Source organism: Pinus tabuliformis, chromosome 7, assembly GCF_031772625.1.
Source record: "Pinus tabuliformis cultivar Carrire ecotype Pingquan chromosome 7, CPIR1, whole genome shotgun sequence".
Taxonomy (NCBI): Eukaryota; Viridiplantae; Streptophyta; class Pinopsida; order Pinales; family Pinaceae; genus Pinus; species Pinus tabuliformis.
In genome coordinates this window covers 1,255,560,785-1,255,579,879 of record NC_142293.1, presented here as the reverse complement: position 1 = coordinate 1,255,579,879, position 19,095 = coordinate 1,255,560,785, and the positions used below count along the sequence as shown (strand labels likewise).

The window sequence follows — 19,095 nt, the reverse complement described above, 5'->3', positions numbered from 1 at the left end:
CTTGGCCGAGGAAGAGTATTGGAGGGTCAAATCTCGTAGGCTTTGGCTCAAGGCAGGAGATAGGAACTCTGCTTTCTTTCACAAGCAATCCCAAGCTCGAAAAAATTTCAACTCCATCTCTGAAATCAAGGAAGAGAACAACACCCACAGAGATATCCAAAGCATAAAAAATGCTGCCTTCCTTCATTTCAAAAGTCTGTATAGTGAAAAAGAGGGCCAGGGGCAGACCTCATCCTTAGTAAATGAGGTACCCACTCTGATCTCGGCCAGAAAGAACCAATTCTTGGAAGCAGATGTCACTAATGATGAAATTAAATCCGCTCTATTCGCCATGGAGCCTGACAAGGCTCCGGGCCCAGATGGCTTCACTGCCAGATTCTTGCAGACTTGCTGGCAGATTGTGGAAAAAGATTTAGGCAGAATGGTCCGAAAATCTCAAGCTTGTCAGAAAATAGGAGGAAGTACCAACTCGGCTTTCTTAGCCCTTATCCCTAAGGAAAAAGGAGCCAACACTTTCTCCAGATTTCGCCCTATCTCCCTTTGTAACATAGGTTACAAACTGATAACAAAAGTGATTGCCAACAGGTTGAAATCTATTCTTCCTTCCATTATTCCAGAGAATCAGGGAGGTTTCATTCAGGGAAGACAGATAGTGGACAACTTTATCCTGGTCCAAGAGGCGATCCACTCAAGCTTGACCCGGAAAGAGAAAGGTATGGTTGTCAAACTGGACCTAGAAAGCGCCTTTGATAGGGTAAGGCACAGATTTCTGCTGGATGTCTTGCACAAATTTGGGTTTGGCCCCAAATTCACCACCTGGATCAAGGCATGTATCAGTGAGCCTTGGATCGCCCCTTTGGTGAACGGGAGGGCCACAGACTTTTTCAAAGCCTCTAGAGGGCTGAGGCAAGGGTGCCCTCTATCACCCTTGCTCTTCGTCCTCCAAGCCTCCGTCCTCAGTTTCCTTTTGAATAAAAAGCAGGCAGAACAAGAAATAATGGGAATAAGCATCGTAAGAGGCGTCAAAAGCATAAACCATGCACTGTTCGCGGATGACACTCTCCTCCTGGGCGCTGCCTCCCTTCCTTTGGCTAAAAAATTCAAAGAAGTGTTGGATGTCTATTGTGAAGACTCAGGAAGTAACCTCAATAAAGGCAAATGTCACATTTTCTGCTGGAATATAAAGACCAGAATGATCCAAGCCATTTCTAACTGCTTTGGTTTTGCAGCCTCCTCTGCTTGGTCATCCTTCAAATATCTGGGTCTCCCTGTCTTCCAAAAAAGAGCCCTCAGTAAAGACTGGTTGCCTCTGCTGGAAAAAATCAAGTCTAAAATCTGTTCCTGGGGATACAACTGGCTCAACCTAGCAGGTAAGACTGTGCTAATAAAAGCTGTTCTAAATAGCCTTCCCATCTATCAGGCTGCAGTGATGATGGCTCCTCTTGGCATCACAAGGAAAATTGAGGAGTATATCAGGAATTTTTTTTGGAAAGGTGGGAAAGCTAATGAGAAGAGAATTCCATTAGTAAGCTGGGACACAATCTCCTTGCCCAGAATGGAAGGGGGACTGCAATTCAAGAATATCAACAAGCAAAATATTGCTTTGGGCGCAAAGCTGTTATGGAGGATAATTGCTCCAAATCCGGGTTGGGCTCAGCTTGTGTTATGGAAAAAGTACTTCCGTGGGCAGAGAGCCCGCTGCCTTGACAATCCTATCACCACCCCTGGAACTATGATTCATAAGCTGTGTGACAGAGCCTCTGCCTTAATCAAACAACACATGCACTGGATCCCTGGAAATGGGAAGCGTATTAACATCTGGGAGGACCGCATTATGGGCAGCGACCCCATCGTTGATGATCGTTCTCTGATCCTGTTAAAAGACTGGATGGATAGAGCTGGCGTCAAAACGCTGTGGGACTTATCTCAATGGGAAAACAACAACTGGCAGAGCTGGGGAAATCTTGAGGTGCCATCGCATCTGTCCAAAGAATACTCCAACCTCCTCACCCACTTAAAAGGCAAAGCTCCATTAAACATCAGCAAAGCAGACGCACGGGGATGGGGATCGATCCCGGGTAAGTACACAGTCTCGCAGGGCTACAAACAGCTCACTCAGCATCCGAACGTGCCGCCTGATCCAAGGCCTTGGCAGGGGATCTGGTCCCATTCAACGATCCCCAAGATAGACATCTTTTGCTGGCTTCTTTGCCATCACAGGGTATTGACTAAAGACAGCCTTCGCAAAAGAGGCGTTAACGGTCCCTCACGTTGCTCGCTGTGCGAAGACCATGAAGAATCAGTCACTCATTTGATGCTCTCCTGCAAATTCGCAGCTGCTCTTTGGAAGGAGGCGTTAAGTCCCCTGATCTCTGACTTCACTCCTCCTAATCATTGCTCAGACCTGTTTGCAAATTGGATGCGCATGTATCCTGGTGGCACTCAGAACCTTCATATCAAAACCGCCTGGCTCGCCCTTCCTAAAATTACCTGCTGGCACATTTGGTTGGAACGAAACCAAAGGATTTTTAATGATAAAAAGAGCGATCCTAAAATAATCTGGATTAAAATCAAAAGTCACCTGAAGGACTGTGTGGGAGATCAGTTAGACAGGGAAGATCTTAGCGATCAAGACGCAGCTTGGGGAGATTCTCTGGGCCTCCAGTTCGTTGACAAAGTCAGGCTTCCTCCTCCCCTAAAGCATTGGCAAATCCGTCTCAAGACTGAAGAACTCGTTGAGTTATGCAAAAAGAAGGCAAGAAAAACTCTCTTCTTTGACGGTGCCGCAAAAGGCAATCCCGGCAGTTCTGGAGCAGGTGGTGTCATTAAAAATGCAGATGGCAGAATCGAATCTAGATATGCTTGGGGAGTGGGCTTCAACTCCAGCATTCAAGCTGAAGCCTTGGCTCTCCTCCAGGGACTCAAGATGCTCATCTCTTTGGGCATCAAAGATGCAATTATTTTTGGGGACTCCCAGTCCATAATTAAGGCCATGGTGAATAAATCCTCTCCCTCAAATTTAAGATTATCAAGACTCCTGAGCAGAATTAGAGTCCTGATAAACACTTTCTAGAATCTGGAGTTCCTTCATGTTAAGAGAGAAAACAATAAAGAAGCCGATGCTGAAGCCAACAAAGCGGTGCTTCGCCCCCCTGGAGCGCTCCTAAGAGATGGAGACGAAGGCTGGGACCCCATCCCTTAAATAGCCTGTTTACAATGTTTTACTGCCTTTTAATGAAGCAGTTTGTTTGTATCAGCAATTTAGGAAAGATAGATAAAGTTACAAGAACTACAGCTAGTAAAAATCACAGGCTCAATAGACGGGAAGTCAATTGGATCCTGATAGAAGAGAAATCTGATCTCTGTACCTCTTTGTAATCTGAATTATGGCTTTCCAGCCAAGAATTAATACATCAACCTACTCATTTCTGTCAAAAAAAAAAAGTCCAAGAAGGTATACAGATTGTCAATAATACAGGAGATGGAAGAAATAAGTTCAGTTTGTTTAGTTGGAAAGCTACACTAGAAGGTATTTGAATAAGTGAGCGCCTAGAGAGCTAGGCCTGTGACCAATAAAGTCCATCGTGATATCGCAGACCAATAAAACCAGCCTCAGTTTCTAGTGCAAGGTATCCTTTTACTTTTTGTTGATGAAATCTCTAAACAATTGTGAGAGTAACGTTCAGAATAATTCTGATGTTACTGTTGTATTTAAAGTTTATAAGGCCACAGTAAAAGAGGAAGTAGGTAAAAGAATAATGGTCCTCCAGTCAGATAATGGAGAATTTCCTTCCAATCAGTCCACTGATTTTCGCAACAAGGGATACAGAGACAGTTTCATGCACCTCATACACCAACTTCCACGTGTAATGGAAAAGTGAAGATGAGAGATAAAAAGGTAATGAAAATGGATAGATGCATTTTAAAGGGAAGGATTGCTCCGAAAGTATACCGGTAATGTTTGTTAGTTGCATCACAATCAGTCAAAGGCTTACAGGATGTGTGATCTTGACTCTAACAAGGCAACCCTAAGTAGCAATATTGTTGACAAAAAATCAAGTTTATTTCAGTCTAATTCAGACTTATCTGAAGAAATTTGCTGGTCTGAAGCTAAAATATCAAGCAAGGTGCAAGGGAAACAATTGTAGAATTAAGGATATGCAAGAAGCACACGAAGATTATGTAATGTTCCCTACTAATTGATTGCTCAAGGGAGGACAAAGTAGCCTATCCAACCCCGTAGGCTATAGTCAATGATAAAGGGGGGAACCCATTATCCAATGCTTTTGGGGCAACATTGGGTAAATTGGTGTCATTGGGGCAAAACTTGTGAAAGAAGACAGAATTGGGGCTAAGTGGAGGAAAACTTGTAACCCCTCAAATTAAAATAAGGAGAATAGACCCCAAAGAGAGTCTATAAACAAGAGAGAGGAGAATCAATATTCTCATCATGGTTGATTGGATATTTATGTTTTGTAAGCTGAGACTCTGATGGTTTTAAGACCCATTTTTCCTTGGATTGGTTTCAGTGGTGATGATCCAACCCTAGCCAATCCCATCTCTTTATCTCCATTGTTTGGCATAATTTTCTGAGGAACTATATATTTGGTTTTTTGGCAAGCAAGGAGATATCTGTGGGATAATTGGCTTTAGGAGACTTTCTGTGACACCTTCCATTCTAAGGTTGCGGTGGCTAAGGATTAGGGCAGCCAGACAGACTCCGACTTCTGTCCAAGTCAGTGAGGTAGATTGCAGTTCTTATCCAAGGCCATGTGGTAGTGTTGGTTCTTGTAGAGCACCAAATGAGCACAAAATCTTGTCTGGGCCAGCGGATCCCTAACAGAACCTGTTAGAGACCATTCGAAGGCAGAAAACCCCCATCAGATCAAGAAAAAGGGTCATTTTGTGGTATTAAGACCTAACTGAGGCCCTCGTGATTCCTAGCTGAAGCACCGAGGCCACCATTCTGAACCATTCTGAGGCACCAAGGCCTAGCTGAAGCAAGTTTACGAGCAGCGAGGGACCATCTATGGCCTATCTGTGGCAGCACAGGACACAAAGATCAGCAGAACAGCCTGTAACAGCTCAAGTTTCTGAGGCCAGTTAAGGGTGTTGACAACCTCAGGGAGCAGCAATTTATCTCTCAATTCTACATTTATGGCAACGGCCATTCCCAAGCACTGATCCATGACAGCGCAAGGGATTCGGTAGGCAAATTTGGACAGCAGGTCACCATTCTGTGGCAGCAAGACACAGTGGAGTGAGTTTGGGAGCAGTGGAAACAAGATTGGTACCAGCAGCAGCCTCAAGCAGTTGGGAACAGTGCAGATTTGCAGCAGTAAGGGTACAGAGGATTGAAGATAGAGGCAAGTGTTTATCAGTAACCCTAAGGGCCATTTTACCCTAACAGACATTACAGTGGTATCGGAGCTGGCTCTCCTGCCAGCCTGGAGGGATTATTTGAAAAATGGAGCTGCTGGAATTGGTTTTCCCCATGGGGAAGAAGTATGCAAACTTTTGGCAGAAGTGTGAAGAGCATCACAAGAACCTAGCAAAAAAGATAGAACAAGCTGAAGCATGGTCGAAGGCACACCCAAGTCAATTTACATGGCTATGCCCTCCTAACAAGAATCGAACAAGTGCCCACAAAAATCAAGCACAGGAGGAACAAAAGGAAAGTGTGCTAGACCACAGAAAGGATCTCACAGTTGAGAATTTAGGTCATGCTGCAAACGAGATAACTGGCACGGAGATGAGCGAGAAGATGAAAGGAAAAGAAATGGAGTAGGCCTCCTCTCCAGTACTACGTTCCAGAAATTCTTTAGAGGCACCAATAATGCTTGGTATGCTGTAGCCTTCACAAGTGATGCCTGCATCCTAACATCCAACAGTCTCTAAGTCAGCCACATCAACCAGTGAAGCCACCATTGCCACAACAGCCAAGGCCTCCTATGCAACCAGCTCCACATCAGTTGCAGGATCAGCCAACTCAGAGTTTGGGCTTTCAATCAATTGTCCAACAGCAATCACAGTCGCAAGCAATGTTTCAGTCAGGAAGTGGTTAAACTAAAACAGGTGTTCCATTCCAGCCACAAGTCCAATCTCCATTGCCAAGTCAGCCACCTCCCAAGAAACGATATCAAATGAATTCAGGCAGTGCAGTTGGTCCTGTTTCACATGCAGGCCCAGATAGTGATCAAGGCTTAGGGCATGGCAACCTGTCAAATGTGGCCATGGAGTCCAACCTGGACGGGGGCCTAATATGGATCAAGGCAGGACTACTGGACATGGGGGGATATAATATGGTTTGTTCCCAATGATTGAATGAGATGCAAACTCAAGCACTGCCACAGCAGCAGCAACAAATTTATCATCCATCACCTGATCAGGAAAAAGAGGAATCTCAAAGCAAAACGATAATTTGATCTCGAATTGAACCTACTAATCAACAGGATTCCACAATGGAAGCAGAAGTATCTGAAATGGATGCTGACATTGCTGAGGATGTGAAAGGTAGAACGTCTTTAGAAGCAGAAACTCAAGGAGGTGTCTCTCTAACCGTTTCCTCTGCTTCATTAGGAGAATCCATTGCAAGTTTGCCTTCCAGTACTGGAACAGTTTTAGCATGAGGACGATCGCAATTTCCAACTGGCAGAGCTCTATAGGTTGAAGGTGGCATTGATAATCGGCTTCCTTCAGTAGATGCTAGGTGGCCACACCTTCGTCATTCTGATGCAATTATACAGATTGTCTTGCATGATGCTACAGAAGATGATTCAGGTTGGTATGATCTTAACAGAAGATGGAGTACCCCCTATTGAGTTCCAGATGCTTTGTAACCATGGGAGAGAAGGAAAGAGGATGTACGGAAGAAAAATGTGGACAGGGAGAGATGAGTGAAAATGCCTACATTGGCCGAACTGATTATTCCTGAACAAGAACTCAATAGGCTCAGAGGCCGTGGAATACGCTTTAAGGAAAGAATCAAGTTGTGTAGTGCTGATGTTACTCGTACGATCGCGAGCAGTGTACATGAAAAATGGAAAATGTGAGTAGTGTACACGAAAAATGGAAAACATCTAAGTTAGTAAAGTTCAGATGTGAAGGTTCATCGTCCATGAATGTGAAGAGAACCCACGAATTATTGGAGAGGAGAACTGGAGGATTAGCGATTTGGAGGTCAGGGGGTTTTGTTGTTCTATACAAAGGATTGAACTATGAACCACCACTTGTAAAATCTGCAAAACTGCAATCTGAAAACAATCAAAGGGCTGCTTTGGATCATGAGGAATGCATGCTATCTGAGGCTGAAACTATAAGCAAGCTAATTGGTAGAGTTGATGGAAGCAGCACAGGTTGTACATTAATCAGAGATAAACCAGCCGATATGGTCAATCGTGATCATGTATCCAGTTCTCATCTTGGCAGAGACAGCGTTGATAAAAACAGCCTTATCAGCCAAATGGCGAGCCAGACTATGAAAATGAAATAGACAAAATGCTGGATGGATTGGGTCTACATCTTACTTACTGGTCAGGTCCTGGACCTGTAGATGCAGACTTATTGCCAGCTGTAGTTCCTGGCTGCAAGCAACCTTTTAGACTTCTTCCTTAATGCATGAGACCAACATTGGGTAACATGGAAATGACCAAACTGCGAAAGCTTGCAAGAACAATACATCCTCACTTTGCATTAGGGAGAAACAAGAATCACCGGGATTTGGTTGCTGCTATAGTGAAGCTACAGGATAGAAGAGCGACTGACAAAATTGCAGTTAAACGGGGTGTTCAAACTACCAGCAATGAAGAAATGGCTGAAGAAATTAAGAGACTCACTGGAGGCACTCTTCTTTCAAGAAATAAGGAGTTCATTGTGTTCCTTAGAGGAAAAGACTTTCTTTTTCCTTTCTTTTTCCTGCTGTTTCAGCTGCATTAGTGGAGAAGCACTGACAAAGGCTCTTCAGGATAAGGAAGAGAGGGCACAGATAAAAGCATTTTCAACAATTCCAGTTGTAAGTTTGTAACTGAGGAAGTTTTAGCTGGACACAGTATTGCTGGCCATCTACCAGAATCTTCAGAAGCCAAAGCTCGATGGTCAAAGCACATTGATAGTGAAGAGCTGGAGAAAATGAAAGTAGCAGCGGCCAAAGCTAGAAAAGGTGAGATAGTTAGGAAGCTTGAGTGGGAGGCTATCTGTCGCCCAATTCAAGGTTGCTAAAGATGAGAAAGATTTAGCCAAAGTAGAGGCATTATTGTCACCTGCCAAGCCAGCTTCAGATAAAGAGGCAGTAACTGATGAAGAAAGATTCATATTCTGTAAGCCTGGTCTGAGAATGCAGGCATTCTGATTGTTGGGGAGGCGATGAATCTTTGATGGTACAATGGAAAACATGCACTTGCACAGGAAACATAAGAGGACAGGATAGTAGAAGATGTGAAAGGTAGGACCATCCGCGTCCAAGCAAGAGGAAAGATGCTGGTGATAGGAAGAATCAGTATGATAGAGAAAATTTTGGAGAATCCAGAGAAATAGAGAGGCATATTGTGGAGTGACAAGAAAATGTAGATGATTGCAATGTGAGAAAAAATAAGGAAGAAGATTTTAGAAAAAGAGACAAAGTAGATAAGGATGCAAGAATTAGGGATCAGACAGATTGAGGTGACGTCAGTAGAGACAAACTTGACAGGGATGAGCTGCTGTTTAGATGGAAAGAGGAAGAACCTAGGAAAATGGAAGAATTTGACAATAGCTATAGAAGAAAGCTAAACGATGATGCTATAAGGACCAGAGAAGAAGCAATAAAGATGAATAACAATTTAGCTAATGATGGAGGCAGGGAGGTATTTCCGGTGCAATCCATACGAGATTAAAATCTAGGGATGTAACAGAAGAAAGGATCTTGTGTCAGATCATCACAAGCAAGATGAAGGTACAATCAATATTGTTATGAAGAATATGAAGATGCCAATGGTCAGCAAGAAAGATGGTCTTCATCAAGTTCTATTATATGAATATGGAAGTTTTAACATCAGCATCACCCCAAACTTCAGTGCTGGTCACTTGATCGATTCAAGGCATTTATGTGCAGCTTTTGCTGTTGCAAATATTCATCATGGTGGCAAATGTTGCATCACTTGTTTTGAATGAAGATGGATGTTTTGAAAGTGATCATAGGAAAAGATGAGACAATTGAAAAGCCCTCACTCTTGAAAATAGGGGGCCAAATTTTGCAGCACCCGAACTTGCAGTTGCTTGAGGACAGGCAATGTCGGGAAGGGAGGGCTGTAATGTTCCCTACTGTAATGTTGCAATTGCTCAAGGGAGTACAAAGTAGCCTATCCCAACCCAGTGTTATCAGAACCAGACCAGAAGCAGTGGAACAAGTCAGTCGGATGGGTTTGAAGGCCAAACCAGTCTGGTTCTAGGTTTGGAACCGGAAAATGGCCAGTTCAGTACCAAAACGGCCATTTTTCACTGAACCCGTTGGTTTTGTGCCAAACCAGCGGATTTTGTACTGAACCGGCCGGTTCTGTACAATTCGACGAGAGATGCTCCAAACACAATTTTTTTAAGAAAAAACATGAATTTTTGAGTGGGACAACCTAATATTCAAGCCTATGGCCCTGGTATTGCTATGCATTTCATGGTAATGTTAAATTCTTAAGTAAAAGTGATCACTTTTACTTAAATTTGTAACATTGCCATGAAACAACTCAGGATGTTTGAGTCATTGGATTTCATATGGAGAAAGTATAATTTTATATCTCACTCAAATTCCAACGGACTTAACAGTTTTTCAATATTTCAAGATTGGGGAGAATGTAGTGTTTCAATTAGATTTTGTCATGTACGAGGGTGTGGAACTAGTATTTAATCAAGAGCACCAAACCTTCTATGTACCTTGATGTTAGTGGCAGTGGTTGTCGAACTCCTCTATCATGACCATAATTGCAGGCATTGTCCTCCCCCCAAGGATCAAGAGGCGTAACTGCGTCCCATGCAAATTTGCCACCGATCGGATCCGCGATTCCACTTTTTTTGGGCGATTCTTGGAAAATCGGATCCGCGATTCCGCTTTTTTTGGCGATTCTTGGAAAATCAGATCCGTGGGGACCTGATCTGCGATTCCAACTCCCCGATCCGTGGACCTAGAAAGGATCGACTGCAGATCCACAGAGGTTCTAGCGTGTATCCACCGGAGACTGCGAGCGGATTCGAAAGAAGGTGGACGGTTCACATGGTTCGGCAGGGCCTTTTTTGTCTTTTTTTTTGGAAATCCCCGACTGTTATGTGAGGAACTATACTTTTTGAATACTCCCAAGGTGCCCCTTGATGCTTCCTAGACGATTCCTAGATGCTCCTTAAAAAGAGACATTCTCCTTTATCTTTCATTTTTATCATTTTACTTAAATTTTTAACATTACCACAAAATCCCTACTATAATGTTGCAATTGCTCAAGGGAGTACAAAGTAGCCTATCCCAACCCAATGTTATTAGAACCATACTGGAACCAGTGGAACAAGTCAATCAGATAAGTTTGGGGGCCAAACCAGTTCAGTTCTAGGTTTGGAACCAAAAAACGGCCGATTCAATACCAAAGCGACCATTTTTCACTGAACCCGTTGGTTTTGTGCCAAACCAGCTGATTTTGAACTGAACCGGCTAGTTCTGTACAATTCGACCAAAGATGTTCCAAACACAATTTTTTTAAGAAAAAACATGAATTTTTGAGTGGGACAGCGTAATAATCAAGCCTATGGCCCTGGTATTGCTATGCATTTCATGGTAATATTAAATTATTAAAGTAAAAGCGATCACTTTTAATTAAATTTGTAACATTACCATGAAACAACTCAGGATGTTTGAGTCATTGGATTTCATATGGAGAAAGTATAATTTTATATCTCACTCAAAATCTAGCAGACTTAACAGTTTTGAAGATTTCAAGATTGGGAAGAATGGAACGTTTCCATTAGATTTTGTCATGTACGAGGGTATGGAACTAGTATTTAATCAAGAGCACCAAACCTTCTATGTACCTTGATGTTAGTGGCATTGGTTGTCGAACTCCTCTTTCATGACCATAATTGTAGGAACTGTCCTCCCCCCCAAGGATCAAGAGGCAGAACTGCGTCCCATACAGATCTACCACCAATCGGATCCGTAATTCCGCTTTTTTTTGGCAATTCTTGGAAAATCGGATCCGCGGAGACCCGATCTGCGATTCTGACTCCCCAATCCGTGAACCTGGAAAGGATCGGTTGCAGATCTGCTGAGGTTATAGTGTGTATCCACCAGAGATCGCGAGCAGATCCGAGAGAAGGTGGACGGTTCACATGGTTTGGCGGGGCCTTTTTCGTCTTTTTTTGGAAATTCCTTACTGTTATGTGAGGAACTATTCTTTTTGAATACTCCCAAGGTGCCCCTTGATGCTCCTTAGATGATTCCTTGATGCTCCTTAATGGTAATGTTAAATTCTTGAAGTAAAAGAGACATTCTCCTTTAATCTTCATTTTCATCCTTTTACTTAAATTCTTAACATTACCACGAAATGACTCAAGATGTTTGAGAGTGGTTCCAACCTCATCAAACTTCATATGGAGAAAATAGAATTTCATATCCCATTCAAAATTCAGCATACTTAACAGTTTTTAAAATCAATGGTATTGCAGTGTTTCATTGGATTATATCATGTATGAGGGCATGTGATTGGCATTTAATCAACAGCACCGAACCCTATATGTACCCCAGTGTTGATGTCGTTGATTGTTGAACTCCTTTGTCATGGCCTTAGCAAAAATGTACCTTTCACTCAAGTCAAAATCATTGATCAGGCATGTTAAGCTTGCTCTACCATATTATAAGGCTTGGATTAGGCCGTTTGATCAGAATTGGACAATGTTGACTAATATCTCTAGAAAATCGAAGTAGAGGCAAAGGGCAGACAAGAAAAGAGGAATCTAGATTCTAGATGGTTGAAGCATCTAGATGGTTGATGCTGGAATAATTAATCATTGATGTACAATGGATGTCATATCTATCTTCATTTATGTAAAAATATGCATGCTTTCATGTCTTCTACAACTAATTTGGTATTTTGGATGTTTTTCTTCAATATAAATGCAAAAAATATATATATATATATAGTAGATGCTTCGCTTCCTAGATTTTTGGGAAATGATGCTTCCGCAGATCCGCTTCCAAAAAACATCCCCGCATCATCCCCGCTTTGTGCAACATTGATCGTTACCCTACTAAAAATGTACCCATCTCTCGAACAAAATCTTGACTTGACATGCTACGTTTTTTCTATCTTATTTTAATGCTTAAAGGGTTATATTGATAACGAATATCCCAATATAGGCAATGATTTTGATGATAGGTAGGTATTTGTTGTAGCATGATATTTTTGGGATGTTAGAGGCCATATAGAGCCTGTTTGTTGATGTATTTTTGGTTCAGAGATGCATTGCACTCGATGCTATTTTGGTTATGTGCACCCTTACATGCTATATAAATGAGAACTTTTGCTTATTTGTGCATAAATGGTTTGGATTCATATGGATGCACATGAATATATATGTTTTTCTTTAAAATTTGAATATTTTATGTGTTTTTGGTCGACCAGTTTTTTGGTCTGGTTTTTTTACCGGTTCGAATCTGGTTTCGACCAGTTCCCGGCCCACAAGGTTTTCCAGTTCGGTCACCGGTTCGGTTCTGATAAAATTGATCCAAACCCGTAGGCTATAGTCAATGATAAAGCGAGAAACCCATTATCCAATGCTTTTGGGGCAACACTAGGTAAATTGGGGTAACTAGGACAAAACTTGTGAAGGAAGCCAGAATTGGGGCGAAGTGGCAGGAAACTTGTAACCCATCGAATTAAAATAAGAAGAAGAGACCCCAAAGGAAGTCTATAAATAAGAGAGGAGAATCATTATCATCATCATGGTTGATTGGATATTTCTGTTTTGTGAGCTGAGGCTCTGAGGGTTTAAGACCCCTTTTTCCTTCGATTTGTTTCGGTGGTGATGATCCCAACCTAGCCAATCCCCTCTCTTTATCTCCACTGTTTGGCATAATTTTCTGAGGCACTTTATATCTGGTTCTTTTGGCAAGCAAGAAGATCTCTGTGGGATAATTGACTTTAGGAGACTTTCTGTGACACCTTCTTCCATTCTAAGGTTGCAGTGGCTAAGGATTAGGGCAGCCAGACAGACTCAGACTTCTGTCCAAGTCAGCAAGGTAGATTGATGTTCTTATCCAAGGCCGCGTGGTAGTCTGGGTTCCTGTAGAGCAGCAAACAAGCACAAAATATTTTCTAGGCCAGTGTATCCCTCACAGAACCTGTTAAAGACCATTCTAGGGCAGTAAGCTGTCGCCAGATCAAGAAAAAGGGTCATTCTGTGGTATTAAGACCTAACTGAGGCCATCCTAGGGCAGCAGAGACATCATCTAATAAAAAGCCACCATTCTGAGGCAACGAGGCCTAGCTGACGCAAGTTTAGGAGCAGCAAGGGACCATCTATGGCCTATCTGTGGCAGCACAGGGCACCAAGATCAGCAGAACAGCCAGTAACAGCTCAGTTCCTGAGGCCAATTACGGCTGCGGAGAAACTCAGGGAGCAGCAATTTATCTCTCAAATCTATATTTGTGGCAGCGACCCTTCCCAAGCACTGATCTGTGACAGTGCAAGGGATTTTGTAGGCAGATTTGGACAGCGGGTCACCATTCTGTGGAGTGAGTTTGGAGGCAGCGGAAGCCAGATTGGTATCAGCAACAGCCTCAAGAAGTCGGGAACGGTGCAGATTTGCAGCAGTAAGAATACAGAGGATTGAAGATAGAGGCAAGTGCTTATTAGTAACCCTAAGGGATATTCCACATTATGGGACTGAATTTGCTCCAGGAGCAAGATATATGGGATATTCCAGACTATGGGACTGAATTTGCAAAAGGAGGAAGAGATATGGCTTATGTGGAAATTAAAATAGAGAAGTGGATACCAATATGGTACTGTCACAACTTTATGGATGAGGTTGGGTGCATAGAGAATCAAGATAAGCAGTTCAGATTGCTAAATTCCTTCTTGCATTAAATCCTTATGAACCTCTGGACGATAATGAAGTAAGAGGCATGGGTGAGTAGAACAGGAACATGAAGGTTGAGTTTAATGCACTCGTGAAGAACAACATTTAGTGTTGGAAGAGTTGCCTCCATGTAAGAAGCCCGTTGGTTGCAATTGGATTTATTATACAAAATACAAAGCTGATGGTTCACTGGATAACTACAAGACAAAGTTGATTGCAAAAGGATTTGCACCATAGAAGTGAGTGGACTTTGAGGAGACATTCACCCCTACATTGAAGTTGGTTACCATTGGATTAGTTCTACCCATGGTTTCTTATTTTGGCTGGAAACTATCAAATGGTCGTAAAGAGTGGTATCCTATAGAGATTTAGCGAGAATTTATATGTATCTGATGCAACTTGAAAAGTAATCAGGTTGCAAGTAGAGAACATCTAATATAGATTGGTGAAGGCTCTTACAGATTGAGGTAGACCAAAACACAAATTCATATATAATATAATATGTAGGTACTAATATATGATATAAACACCAATTTATAAAATTATATATAATATGTAATTATTAATATTATAATATACAATATAGACAACAATTTATTTAACTATCTCTTACTAAAATTGCATTTGGCAACAAAGTGACTCTGTGTTCCTCATGACATATATGTTTTAACGATTAATACACTACTTTGTTTGGGCGGAGGGAAGCTGCCAGGTTGCTACCAGGCCCCATGAAAAATTGGGTTCTTGCACTAATCCATATTTTGTTTGGACTCCACAAAACAAGAACAGTCAAAGAGACCCAAAGGGCACATTTGATGGCTGTATGGAGACCCGCGGTTGAAGCAAATAGAGAAAAGCAAACCTAAACCGAACTTTAGATGAACTTGTGCCAAAACTAAAGTTTCTGTTGAGGTTCACCGAACTTCAAACCTTAAGGTTCAAGTTTGGTGAACCCTGTGACACAGGTCCAAATCCAAATCTGTATGTCAGGCAAAGACGTAGTGATCTTGTTGGTGTAGGTGAACAATATAATAATCACAAGGAGTGAGGTAGATGCAACTCAAGAGGTAAAATATAATTAGTGTTAATCTTTTGACATGATTGATTTAGGCCTCTGATGTTGTTGCCTAGCTGTAAACTTTTGGCAACCCAGTGTTTGTTTGTTTCTGACTGTAGTAATTTTCAGAGCTAGATTGGGCACAACTTGTTCCAAAGAAGTTTGTTTTGGGTCCATTTACACATGCACTGGATGATCTAATTCTGTCGATGTGATTATCTTTCCAAATGCAGTTTACAGTTTAAAACATGTTTGCAACTACTAACACGTATCTTGTAGTTTAATTGCTAAAAGGTGATTTTGGAGCTGGATTGGATAAAAACTGAGGAACCTTGCAGCACTTGTTCCAAGATGGCTTTTACTGTTCACTTCGTTATCACAACTACATAGACCATGGATTTAGTCAAGACAAATGGATCATTATGCATGTGCCACGTGATATTGCCTGATTTGTAACTGCCCATTACCTATTAGAAAAAAGGGATTAAGATCTACTTCTTGTCCGAAAAATTGGCTCTAAGGCCTTCTTTCCGGACAAATGTCAACACCATCTTACAATTTTCCATCTAAGATATGTCTGGACTCTGTACAAAATGCTACGCACAGACCTCTTAGAATGGCCTAAGGCTGAAATTAAACTTCAGACATATGATTGCCAACCAGGATTTGTTGCTAAATTTTGTGCAATGTTCCTATATTCTTTTAGTTATTGTCACTTGCATTAATATGAAACCAAAAAATTATGCAGCTTAACAGATCTAGACAATAATTTCTACCACATAATATATATATATATAAACTTCAACACCATCTTACAATTTTCCATCTAAGATATGTCTGGACTCTGTACAAAATGTTAAGCAGAGACCTCTTAGAATGGCCTAAGGCTGAAATTAAACTTCAGACATATGCTTGCCAACCAGGATTTGTTGCTAAATTTTGTGCAATATTCCTATATTATTTTACTTATTGTCACTTGCATTAATATGAAACCAAAAAATTATGCAGCTTAACAGATCTAGACAATAATTTCTACCATAATATATATATATATATATATCCGAAAGCTGTATTTTTATTGAATATGGACTTGGAAGTCCATTCAAGGTGTTAGCAGTGGGAGGAACAACAGCTAAATCATTAGCATAAGGTTGGTCAACAACCCCCTTCTCAATTTCATCCTTTTCCATTGGCTGAACACTGCCCCTCCTCTCAATAATCTTTATGATGATGTATACTGTTCATTGTTCATTTGGAAAAGGGGTAAAAAGATATACATGACACATTGAAGGAATGATTAAAAAAAACCACGAAAAATCAAATATGCCCATACAAACATAATTAACAAATTTCTGAAAAGGATGCTGGAATTAACAATTTATTAAAAGCAGCATGTGCATTATTGAACTTGGTGCTGAAAAAATAAAAAGTCATCTTGATTCAGAATATAGATCACGAAATGGTAAATTACAAAAGAAATCTTATCTACCTGTCAGCAATCCAATGGTTATAATAGAAAATATAGATTTAAGGCTTCCAGGCTAAGCCTACTTTCAATCAAGAACGAAAGTTGCAACCATCATACACGAAGAACACCGGAGAATATGCCCAACCAAAAGCTTTACTTGAAACATAACTGAGCAGTGCCCTTCTTTCTTACCTAGCTCTGCCACAAGCTCTCTGCCCACTCCCTGGGCACTGTTTCATGATCATCCTCTCTTTCCCCTCAGACAATATGTGATACATGTAAAGGCACCGAGTCATGCATTCACCTTAAGCTACAATGTTATATGGCATGTCCATTTTCATTTATAGTTGCTATGAAAACATAAAAAGTAAATTGTGATACTTACGCCTAAGCAACAAGGTCTACATCCGTATCCCACAATGTTGCTTAGGTTTCGTCTTTCAAATCATGAAACATAGGGAGAGGCTCTGGCTGCCATGCTAGCGACCTGGGACTGCATCTGTGCAGCCCTGACTTTTGCAGCCGTTGCACGGTGGAAAAACTGCTCCCGGGAGAGGGTTCTCACATTCTTCAAATATGAATCAACAGGAATACTACCCTCCTGAGCAGCCTTATCCAAGGAATACAAAATGTCCTCGATTGCCAGATCTGTAGCAGTGCACTCAAGCATTTGCCTGGACAAGGCATCACACGGCTCGAACACATCGTCGATATCGACATTGGTCTTAATCTTATCCTCGTTATTCCGCAACCATGAATCCAGTACATCAGTGTTGGTAAGAATAAGCTGCAATTGCTGCTCTAACCCCTCTTTCTCGTCCTGCATCTCCCTCAAGCCTTTTTCAAGCTGCTCCTCCCTCTGCCTCAACTCTGCCTGAGTGTTAAATAACCCATCCATCTCCACCTCCGTCGCCTTCCTCAACTCAATCATGTCGGTGTGCAGCGATTCTACCAATCTATTGATTGCATTCCTCCTGAAAACCTCCGATGGGTCATCTGCGTTGGAGAGCCTCTGCGGAGATGGCGGCAAGCGGTTATAAGGATAGCCCCTAGGAGGCCCAGGGGGTCGAACAAGGGCACCATGGGCATTCGGATTATGACCAAGAGGGGACGAAGAAGAGGCTATGTGGGCACCATGACTGTGGTTCATTTGCGCCGACTGTGTATGACTAGGAGTAGGCGATGGCCTAGGCTGTGGTGCACTCTGTTTCGTATACAAAGGAGGATCCTGACCGAATAACAGACTCAAATTCCTAACTAAGTCCACAAGATTAGAGCTAGGAAAAACCCATGTTTGCAGATAAGGAATTGAGACCATACCTGATGCATTGACATGTGGGTGACCCCTCTTTATTATCATATCCCTTGTTGGTGTGACATAGACACAGGGAGCCTGCCTGGGATAGGACTCCAACAGCCAGATTATGACAGGTATATTATACATGACCTCCTGGTAATACATGGGGACTGTTCCCTCGGCCTGCAGTAAATTCACCGTTCGCCCATCATTATGATTGAAGATTGCAGTCTTAGCCTGGAGGCTGGGGTATTCCTGAATCACAGACACCAGATGCTGCCTTATCAGCCATTTCACCTCCTCATCGTAGGGCAGCGCCGAAGGGCCCCTCTGCGAGAGCACGTTGTTCAGGAATTGGACCGATGAATGGGTGCTCTGTCCTGTCACAGGGGGAGGCATCCTTGATATCACACAGTAGCCAATACCTAACCGATGACCTAATCTGGTGATGGTGATGATGTATCAGAGAATAATACCCAATATAACCAAATGCTCAATATGAATGAAGAAACGCTTTGGGATCTGAGGATCAATATCCTTAAAGTTTTTCCCGCAATGATAGCTGAATAGCACAGATAAAGCCCATACAAGTATGGGAACAAAAGGCAACCAGACAGCCTCAATACTGCAAGTTTCAAGAAGGGTACAGTAATCAAACCTGCCAGCTACAATTGATATAAATATGGGGTTTACACACCAAATTACGAAGGTCAAAAAATCATACCTGTGACAGGGCCAGAAGAAGGGGTCCTTGTGAGTTGCTTCTCTTCTTCTTCGCCCAAAAGGGTGGGTCGGGGAATTCGAAGATTCTCCCAAATTAAAACAAATCGATCGATTTCATCGAGTTCTATGAATTTTTTTAAATCCTCAATGGAAAATATTATATTTAGGAATCTTATGATATTTGAATTTACAAATGCACTCCCCTAAAGCAAACCGCCTTTGGAATCACGGCGATGAAGAAAACTTCCTCGAGAGGTTTTCTCTGCTTTTTATCGTGTGAGTTGAGTATTTTTCGCTGGCATTGAGATAATCATGTGTAAAAAAGTCGCTATTACTCTGAATTTTGGTACAAGTTAATTAAGTATTTTAGCTCCTTTTTTAAATGTGATATTTATATATAAATTATATTTAAATTAATACTAGCACGAATATTTTAGATCGTTTTTTAAATGTGATATTTA

The 19,095-nt window shown here is 41.8% G+C and overlaps 1 protein-coding gene and 1 pseudogene across 3 annotated transcripts; one reads left to right on the top strand and one right to left on the bottom strand.

The window, feature by feature from the left end:
• The first annotated feature begins 6,842 nt into the window (after positions 1 to 6,842).
• LOC149251940 (CRM-domain containing factor CFM3, chloroplastic/mitochondrial pseudogene) lies at positions 6,843 to 8,425 on the top strand (annotated as a pseudogene).
• Positions 8,426 to 16,558: 8,133 nt separating this feature from the next.
• On the bottom strand, positions 16,559 to 18,889 carry LOC149251939 (protein ELC-like). Of its 3 annotated transcripts, none has more exons than XM_089459630.1 (2): positions 18,636 to 18,889; positions 16,559 to 18,536 (listed from the first exon to the last, which is right to left on the bottom strand). In XM_089459630.1, exon 2 carries the CDS (start codon positions 18,308 to 18,310, stop codon positions 17,060 to 17,062), a length of 1,251 nt encoding a protein of 416 aa, XP_089315756.1. In that variant the 5' UTR covers positions 18,311 to 18,536; positions 18,636 to 18,889; the 3' UTR covers positions 16,559 to 17,059. The 3 variants fall into 3 exon arrangements, with proteins under 3 accessions (XP_089315756.1, XP_089315757.1, XP_089315758.1); XM_089459631.1 differs by having other exon boundaries at positions 16,559 to 18,473; XM_089459632.1 differs by having other exon boundaries at positions 16,559 to 18,353.
• Between the last annotated feature and the right edge of the window lie 206 nt (positions 18,890 to 19,095).